General features: G+C 59.0%; 1 protein-coding gene across 2 annotated transcripts; it reads right to left on the reverse strand.

The window, feature by feature from the left end:
• Window positions 1–299: 299 nt before the first annotated feature.
• Window positions 300–7,275, reverse strand: C27H2orf42 (chromosome 27 C2orf42 homolog). 2 transcript variants are annotated; one of them, XM_032204150.1, is made up of 8 exons: window positions 6,420–7,275; window positions 5,087–5,190; window positions 4,880–4,970; window positions 3,549–3,653; window positions 2,248–2,355; window positions 1,331–1,431; window positions 1,081–1,243; window positions 300–667 (listed from the first exon to the last, which is right to left on the reverse strand). In XM_032204150.1, the coding sequence occupies exons 1-8, from the start codon at window positions 7,258–7,260 to the stop codon at window positions 456–458; spliced, it is 1,725 nt and encodes a 574-aa protein (XP_032060041.1). In that variant the 5' UTR covers window positions 7,261–7,275; the 3' UTR covers window positions 300–455. The 2 variants fall into 2 exon arrangements, with proteins under 2 accessions (XP_032060041.1, XP_032060042.1); XM_032204151.1 differs by having other exon boundaries at window positions 4,880–4,978; window positions 5,080–5,190; window positions 6,420–7,260.
• Window positions 7,276–9,118: the final 1,843 nt, after the last annotated feature.

The following is a 9,118-nucleotide window of genomic DNA, read 5'->3' on the forward strand; positions in this document are numbered from 1 at the left end:
GCTCCCAGAGCTCTTCTCGCTGCGGGGCTGGGGTGAGGACCCCGATCTCCTCCTGTCCCCAGGAGAGGCTGGAGCGACCCAGCAGCACAAACTTCACATTTTTAGCCCGTGCTGCACTCAGGTGGGGGAGCCCCAAGTGCCCCCCAGCCCCTGCTCAGCCCCAAAGCCCCCAGCTCACCCCAACTGAAGCCAGGACTCCCTAGGGCGGCGGTGATGCTTGGCTGGGGGGCCCCCCTGGGTGTGAACACCCCTATATTTGGGGTGCAACCCCCTCGAGCCCCCCACCTGCCATTCCTGGGTGCAGCGAGGAGCAGCGTGCACCCGGCGAGCGGGACTGCTTCTTTTTGCAGCTGCTTGCTGGAGGGCGAGCAGGTATCCAGCCCTTCCGTGCTGTTTTTTTTTTGTCTTTTCTGGGCTAACCTCTGCCCGCCTGGTGGCCCCGGTGGCCCAGGGGCTCAGGGAAAGGTGATGGTGGCGAGCGGGGCGAGCTCCAGCGCCGGCTCCAGCGCCGGCGCCTGCTGCTCGGAGAAGGCAGGGGCCTGGCGGCTGCCGTGGTGGCCGTACTCGAACTTGATGCGCAGCTCGCCGATGCGGGAGTGAGGTAGGATGTTGGGGATCCACTCGATGATGAAGGGGGTGGGCTCCTTCTGGGTGGGAGAGGTGTTCCCTGGGGGGGAGAAGAGGGTGAGGAGGGGGGCCTGGGACCTCTCCTTGTGGTCCCAGGGGGAGGCTGGTTGGGTTTTGGGGTGCTGTCCTTGCAGGGGGGGTTCTAGATGAGTTTTTTTTTGGGTGGGAGGGATGTGCGACTTGTTGTGGGTGTTCAATTTCAGGCAGAGGTGGCCGTTAGGGTGGTTTTTGTTGGGAACAGGGGCTGGAGAAAAACCTCATCTTGTACCTAAGTGCGTTTTTGGGGTGTGCAGGGACCCTTTATTGAGGGAACTCCCCACGTGTGGAGGTCTCGGGGGAGCCCCTCTCTTCCTCATGGGATTTCCCCCCTGTAGGGGTGCCCTGTGGGGGGGATTCCTCAGCACCCGGGGGGTTTCTTCGTGCGCTGGGCCGCGCCGCCCCCTGCCCACTCACCCACTTTGAGGAAGGTTTTGAGCTCCAGCGGCCGGATGGCCGGCTGCTTCTCCAGGCGCCCGTAGGTCTCGGCGATGCTCTCCACCTCCACCTTGGGGCACTTGAAGAGCTCGTAGGTCCCGTCCCGGTTCTGGATGAAGCTGCGCGTGATCTCCAGCGGCAGCTGCCGGCAAGCACGGGAGCACCCAGGTCAGGAGCTCGGCTACCGCGCGGCAGCGTGGTGCGGGGAGCGCCTTCCGTCCCCCCTTACCTCGGGCGTGTCAAAGATCTGCTTCACCTGCAGGATGTTGGTGATGTGCCACGTGTACTTGGAGAAGGTCCCCAGGGGAAGGGCGTCTTTGCGGACGAAGGCTGGGGAAGGAAAACGGAGTTAGGGAGGGCTGGGGGAGAGGAAAAGGGAATTAAGGGTGGCTGGGGGGGAGGAAAATGCAGTTAGGGGAGGCTGGGAGGGAGGAAAACTGAGCTAGGGGAGGTTTGGGGGGAGAAAAACAGAGTTAGGGGTGGCTGGGGGGAAGGAAAATGGAACTAAGGATGGCTGGGGGGAAGGAAAACGGAGCTAGGAATGGCTGGGGAGGAGGAAAACGGAGTTAAGGGTGGCTGGGGAGGAGGAAAATGCACTTACTGGAGACTGAGGGGGAGGAAAACTGAGCTAGAGGAGGTTGGGGGGAAGGAAAATGGAGCTAGGGGTGGCTGGGGGGGGAGGAAAATGGAGCTAGGAGTGGCTGGTGGGGAAGGAAGTGGAGTTAGGGCTGCCCCGAAATGCTGGGGGGAAGCTGCAGGATGGGGCCGGTGCTGCAACTTCATTTTTTCTTTCTCTTTGGCTGCCCTGCCTCGGAGACAGCCCCCAACCACGCTGCTCTGCACTTGCTCGTGGACTCTTCTGGTCCATTAAGAGCACGATAATAACTGCTTTAATGAAGTAAATCCTGCCTGGCCCGCTGCCTCGAGCTGTGCCTGCTGCATTTATTCCTGCAGCTCTAATATCTCAGGTCTTGCTTAGCCTGTGTCCTCTGCCCTGGGGCTGCTTCACACCCCTGTGGGGCTCCTTCCAAAAAAAAAAAGGCTGCCAGAAAAAAGAGAGGGGTAGCAAAGTGCCTGCTGCTTGCTTCTTCCTCCCTCCGCAGGCACACAGAGAGCTCCCTCTGCGTGAGCAAGTCCCCGTCGTACCTGTGGTGGAGTTGGGCAGCCTCTTCTTGGCGCTCCCGCTGGAAATCCTCTGCTGCAGCGCATCGAAGAACGCCTGGGGGATGTGGAAGACCAGGGGCTCGGGCTTGCCTGCGCGGTCACAAACACGAGGGCAGGGGTTAGCGGCCGAGAGGCAGCGAGCCGGGGAGGGAGCCGGGGTTATTCACCTCTGTTCCCTGCTCAGGGTTTGGGATTTCCACCACCGGAGCCCTCCAAGCTGGCTGCAAGAGCCGTGCCAGGGTCTGACCACCAGGGAAGCGTTTCCTTATGTTTTCCTACGTTTTCTCGTGTTTCAGTTTGCCTCTTTGGCCTCCTGCCCTGCGTCTGGGCAGAGCCTGGTCCTGCCACCTCCCTCCCAGCAGAAATCTCCGTGCTGCCACCCCTGGTGCTCTCTGCCAGCTGCTTCCAGCCCCTCTGGGGGGGCTCCAGTCTGCAGAGGGGCAGCAGGGGCACAGCAGCTGCCCTGTAGGGTTTGTGGTCAATGCAACCCCTAAGCTGCGGGGGCAGCCTAAAGGGCTTGAAGTGAGCAAAGGGAGCTCAGCAGCAGCAGCTTGCTGGAGGCCAGAGGCCTTGCAGGAGCCCTGCACCTAACAGCTGCCACAGAGCGGTGTGTGGTTGCCTGCTGGACCAACTCGGGGCGTTTTTACACTGCTTGGAAAGAGAGAACCCCTTCCTTCAGGTGTTTTTGTGCTTGGGGAGAGCCCAGCTGGCTTCCAGCACAGCAGCTGAGAGCTTTAGGAAGTGCCACGGAGGAAGCAGCGCCGCTGACTTCTGCTCCTCTGGGCTCCCAGATGCGAGCTGCTGCCTGCAGCCGCCCGTGCACAGGGCTCAGCTCGCCCCACACCACGCAGAGCCCTGCCCTGAGGGCACGCGGGGGGCTGAGAGCAGCAGCAGGCTCAGGACTGGCAAGGGAGGATCCCCAACATTTCTTCGGTGCCACGTGAGGCACCTCGCCTTACCTCACCTCACCTCTCCGGCTCGGCTCCGGGCAGTTTCTTCACGCATAAATAACCTCGAAGGGGGAGTTTCTCCCTTCCCTGAGCACAAGGAGCAGCAGCGAGCTCCTGCTAAGCTTAACGCCGCACTCGGGGAAGGAACCAAAGCCAAACAGAAACTTCCCAGGGCAAAAATAACGCTCGGCTCCGAGCTGAGCAGAGCACGCGCCTCCCTTTGGGCTAAAGTTATTTAATGCTGCCGGGAGCTCGGCTGCTTAAAGAGGGCGCTGGAAACAACGCTGCTGCCCCCGGGGGCTCGGGGACAGTGGTTCCTGAAGGCTGATTTACCTTCGAACTGGTAATGCATGGTCTGGTGGATGCGCTCGGTGACGCTGGCCAGCCAGTCTTGGAAGGACAGGGTGACCTGCGCCTCATCCAGCAGCTGGTTACAGCCTAGGAGAGAAAAAAGAGAAAGGAATCAGAGTCCCCATCGTCACACACGCGTGAGGAGCAAGGAAACGGGCAGGAACAAAGAACCACGGCCCCCCCAGCGCGGTGTGGGCCGGCCCCACTGGAGCTCCTCGTTTTTTTTCCCGTTTTACCTTCACCGGTTCCCCGGCGGCGCCGGCGCCACGGGCTCTGTTAAGCAGAACACAGAAAGGCAGCAGACAGGAGGACAAGAACCAGAGCGAAACCTTTCTGAGCGGGCACTGCTCTATCGGGTGTCCCAGGGGCTCAGAAACACAAGGGTTAGCTTAAAAGCAGCGTCCTGCTTTAAAAAAAATAGATAAAGGTAAAAAAATAAAGGGGCTGGCGTCAGTAAGAGCTAGGGGCTGGGCACCACGGTGTCGTGGGGGAGCAGCTTCCCCAGGAGCAGGGTTTGGAGGGTCCTGGGAGGTCCAAAAAGCTCCCTGGCATCAGGCAGAGGGGTTGATGCTCGCTCCTGTTTCGTGGCTCACCTGCTCAAGGAGGGCAGCAACAGAGCAAATCCGACCCAGCAAAAAAAAGGGCAACAAAGCAGCGGGGGAAAGAACCACTTTCTGGGCAAAAACTACAACGGAGAGGTTAAAAAAAAAAAGGTTCAAACCACGCTGTACAAACCCTTTTGGCCCTGGCCAGCCAACAAACCCATGCAGATGGTTTTGCCTGCTGCCTGGAGAGCAGAGTTAGCACGTGCATGCCTAGGAAAATCTCCCCGAGGCAGCGAGCCTTATCCGGGCTGCATCTCCTTTCCGTGTCTCCTTTCCCCCTGGCACCTCCCAGAGGCAGGCCAGACCCCGGCGGCTCCTTCTCAACAAATATTGGCCACTAAAAAAACCAATTATGCCCCAATTTTGGCCAGGATGGGTCCTTCAAGCAGCTCCAGCCATCAGAGGCGCTGCAGACGGTGGCAGTGCCCCAAGAGAAACCCTCTCCTGCCTTTACCTGCCCCGATTCCCCTCTTTTCCCCTTCACATGAGGATTTTATCGCTGTGACGCCCACGCCAGCCCCATCCCTGCCTCAGGCCACCTTCCCAAAGCTCTCTGCACGAATAAATCCACCGAGGAGCAGCTCAGCACCGTCCCTCGGCACCGAACCGATTTCGGGCCAGCTTCCCCACCCCGTGCAGGCCGAGCAGGGCCCCGGTTCTTTTCCACCTCCTGAATTTTCTTATTTTTTAACGAGGGCCGGGGCTCACCTTGCCTTTTCAGCGAGGAGGCCACGGGTGGTTTCTTCGTGCTGCCTCTCCTCAGGCTTGCCGGGTCCTGAGCCAGCAGTGGGCCGCTCGCCTGCGTCCCTGGGGGGCAACACCAAGGGTTAGGGGGCAGCGAGGCCACGGCCCCATGGCCCCCAAAAACCCTTTGCACCCCCTTCAGCCCCTCCAGCCCCAGTGCTCACCACACGCCAGGTCCTTTTTCCTCTTCTTGGGCTTGGCAGCGGCCTCCCCGGCCTGCAGGGCAGAGGCTTCAGGGCCGCACAGCAGCGGGGGCACGGCGACGCCTTTCAGACCTAGGGGAGAGGAAATCGGGCCTTAAAATCATTTCAGTTCTTCACCATCGTGGGCTGGAATGATGCTGGGGGCTCAAATCCACCCTGTGGGGGCTCAAACCCGCCCCGTGGTCCCGTAATTGTGGCCCCGAGCAGCCCTGCAGGCTGACCCCACAAGGGCTGAGGAAGGAGAAGCAGGGCCAGGACCCAAATGTTTGGGGTTGGGGTTGTTTTCCAGGCAGGGAACGCTCCCCAAAGCGAATGTGATTGAGGTCTGCACGTCCTGGGGGGCTGCTTGTAAAAAAAACACCAAAAAAAAACCAGAACCAAACCCAGGAGCTGTGGCCTGGCTCCCCAGAGGGACCCCAAAACCTTCCCCAGCCCCAGGCAGAGCTTTTTGAGGAGGCCACAGCGAGGCCTGGGGCACGATTTCCACCTCACATACGTGTTTTGGGGGTCTGATTTCCCAGGCAGGGCTCAGAAGCGTTCCCCAGCTGCTTCAGGACACCTCTTTTTTAGCAAATCCATTGCTTGTAGGGTTTTTTTGCAGCGAACTCGGTGCATGTAGGGTTCTTTGTAGCAAACCCATTGCTTGTAGGCTTTTTTTTTGCAAAAAAAACAACTCTTGCTTGTAGTTTTTTTTTGCAGCAAACCCATTACTTGTAGTTTTTTTTGTTTTGTTTTGTTTTGTTTTGCAGCAAACCTGGTGCTTGCAGGGTTTTTTGCAGCAAACCTGTTGCTTGTAGGGTTTTTTGCAAAAAAAAAATGTTGCTTGTAGTTTTTTTTTTGCAGCAAACTGGTTGCTTGTAGGGCTTTTTGCATCAAACCTGTTGTTTTTAGTTTCTTTTTCAGCAAACCTGGTACTTGTAGGGTTCTTTGTATCAAGCCCGTTGCTTGTAGGTTTTTTTTTCAGCAGACCTGTTCCTTGTATTATTTTTTTTGTTGCAAAAAAATTGTTGCTTGTAGAGTTCTTTGCAGCAAACCTGTTGCTTGTAGGGTTTTCTTTTGCAGCAAACTGGTTGCTTGTAGGGTTTTTTATAGTAAACTTGTTACTTGTAGGTCTTTTTTTCAGCAAACCCATTCCTTGTAGGGTTTTTTGCAGCAACCGAGGTGCCAGCTAACGAAGCACCAGCTAACAAAGCACCGATGGGGAGCGGTCACGATGCTCCCTTCTCCCTGGTGCAGCGACGAGTGTGCCCGATGCCCGACACCGCCCCAAACCCTAAACCCCCCGTGGCTCCCCCACCTACCTCCAGCATCACAGGCGAGGAAATCGGCGAACTCCTGCGCCAGGCTCTCGTCGCTGGCGAAGGCGCAGATGCAGGCGAAGAAGTGAACGCAGCGCGGTGCTGCCGGCACCGCCGCCGCCTCCTCCTTCCCCCCGGCGCCTCCCTTGCCGGGTTTTGGGGTTTGGCAGGAGCAGACGAAGCGGTGCTCGGCCAGCGCCTTGGCGCTCACCTTGTGGCCGAAGGAGGCGTGCAGGTAGCCCAGGCTGTGCCTCTGGCTGGCCTCGCACTTCACCACCAGGACGCTCTTGGTGACGCGCTGCACCAGCGGCCCCGTGGGCTCGGCGGCCAGCTGCCAGAGGGTTTGCTTGGTTTCGGGGGAAGCCTGCACCGAATTGAGGATGGAGCTCTTTAGGGCCAGCGGCGTGGCTTCCGTTTGGCAGCTCAGGGCCAGCTTGACGTGCTGGCACTGCTTCTCCACCACGCCTTGAGCGGCCGCTTGCAGGCAGGCCGGCACGTGGCAGCGCCCCGCGCCCAACCGCGGCGCCACGGGGCCAACCACCGGCTGCACGGCCGCCTCCGAGACCCCGAGCTCTACGAAACCCCGATGATCCGGCCCCCGGTCCCGTTGGCGCACGGAATAAAGCTGCGCTTCGGAGCCCGTGATGAGCTTGACGGCGTCGACGCCGGGCTGCTTGCGGGTGCCGTAGCGGAAGACGGCGCCGCAGGTCTTGTTCTTGCAGCTCAGCCCCCGCGTGCCGTTGTAGGTGCCGCAGCGGGGACATTTGCGGATCCCCCGCAGCGTCGCCTTGCCCAGGTCCGAGAGGAAGGACGGGGCCTTCGGCCTCGCCGGAGCCGGCTCCATCCCGCCAGGGAGGGAAAACCTGTGAGGGGATGAGAGAAATGGGGAGAGGAAGTCACAGAAGGGACGTGAGGGATGTGGGGTGCTGGTGACACCTACAGGGCCCTCGGAAAATGGGGTGGGCTCAGGAGATCCCAAAAGCGGAGAGGAATCGGTTGGGAGGGCGGCTCCGTCCTCAACAGACCCCAAAAGTGGGCAGGAGCCACTTGGGAAGGTGGTTCTGTCCCCAATAGGCCCCCAAAACAGGATAAAAGCCATTTGGGATAGTGACTCCATCCTCACCAAACCCCAAAAGAGGACAGAAACCACCAGGGAGGGCGATTCAGACCCCAAAAGACCCCAAAAATGGAGAGAAATCATTTGGGATGGTGATTCCATCCTCAGCAGACCCCAAAAGAGGACAGAAACCACCAGGGAGGGCGATTCTGAGCCCCCCAGACCCGGACAGGAACCACCAGGCTGGGGGCACTGGGGGAGACTGGGGGCACTGGGGGAGACTGGGAAGTACTGGGTGAGGCTGTGTGGAACTGGGGCAGACTGGGAGGTACTGGGGGAGATTAGGGGCACTGGGAGAGGCTGTATGGAACTGGGGGAGACTGGGGGGCACTGGGGGGCACTGGGGGCACTGGGAGGTGCTGGGGGCACTGGTTTGCACTGGGAGGCACTGGTGCAGGCCGGGCGCCCCCTCCCCTCAGGGGCTGTTCCCCCCCCCTCAGCCCCTCCCCTCAGGAGGTCGCGCGGTGACGTCACGGCGGTGACGTCGCCCCCCGCCGGGAGGGAGAGGGGGGGGGGGGGAGGGAAGCCCGGCGGCCCTCCCCGCCGCTCCACCCGCCCCTCTGACGTCACTTCCTGCCCCGCGGCCGCTCGCCCGCCCCCCCCCTCCCCTCGGTTACCTGGGCGCGCGCCCCCCGCTCCAGCCCGGGCCCGCCGCGAGGCCGCTCAGCGCCCCCCCACCTCCGCCATGGCGCCGGCCCGCCCGCCGCCGCGCCCCCATTGGCCCGCCGCGCCCACGTGACGCGCCGCGGGGGGCGCCGGGAGATGTAGTTCCAGGCGCGCCGCAGCGCGCAGGCGCAGTGCCCACCGAGGGGGCAGCCCTTTAATAATGGGGTGAAAAAGGGCGATTTCGGCGCTTTCCCACCCAAAAAGTGACCCGAGCGGCAGGTCCTCCCGCAGGGAGAGCCCGCCCGGAGCAGTAATAGAGGGAAATAAATAAGAGCACAGACCAAGCTTCAGGTTTGCCTTTTTTTGTTCTTTTTTTTCCTTTTTTTCCCCTTTTTTTCCATTTTTCTTTTTTTTTTTTTTTGAAGGCTGGTCAAGAGGTAGGACAGAAAAATGTGATTTGGCTTCCGAACCTCACAAAACGCATCGCCCAGTTGACATGACAGCAGCTTCCTCAGCACAAGACATTCCTGCAGCTACCTGGAAGCTTTTTTTTGGTGTTTTTGGTGTTTTTTTTTTAAAGTTATTAAAAACAAGAGAAGATGAGGTTGTATTCAAAGACTACCAAAGTGTATATTTGATATCCACATGCAAAAAAAAAAAAAATTATGCATAAATCAAGGACTCTGCATCCTACCTTTAAATAAGGAAACATACAAAGTTTGCTAACGTTTGTGCAAAATATTAATTTGCTAAAATATTTTACATAATCAGTACATGTAAATGTAGAAATCGATAAGATAAAAAAAAAAAAAAACAAAACCCAAGCTGGTTCGTAGGTATTCATCACATTTTAGTAAGAGTTGGAACAGGGTTTTCGGTGTCCCGGTACACATCGCAAAAGGGATTTTTCCACCAGAAGATTAAAAATCCTCTCGCGCGAGCCCGGCGGGGGTTGCTGTAGGCACCTGCTCGCGGGGAA

The sequence above is a fragment of the Aythya fuligula genome, chromosome 27, assembly GCF_009819795.1.
Source record: "Aythya fuligula isolate bAytFul2 chromosome 27, bAytFul2.pri, whole genome shotgun sequence".
Taxonomy (NCBI): Eukaryota; Metazoa; Chordata; class Aves; order Anseriformes; family Anatidae; genus Aythya; species Aythya fuligula.

What these genes read in the sequence shown, in the direction of transcription:
- C27H2orf42 (XM_032204151.1), bottom strand. Translation starts at nt 7,260, where the DNA reads ATGGAGCCGGCTCCGGCGAGGCCGAAGGCCCCGTCCTTCCTCTCGGAC. An exon ending in GAAAAAGGACCTGGCGTGTG is followed by an intron (nt 4,979 to 5,079) that starts GTGAGCACTGGG and finishes GTTGCCCCCCAG; the next exon opens with GGACGCAGGCGAGCGGCCCA. An exon ending in CTCCTCGCTGAAAAGGCAAG is followed by an intron (nt 3,654 to 4,879) that starts GTGAGCCCCGGC and finishes TTTCTCTCCTAG; the next exon opens with GCTGTAACCAGCTGCTGGAT.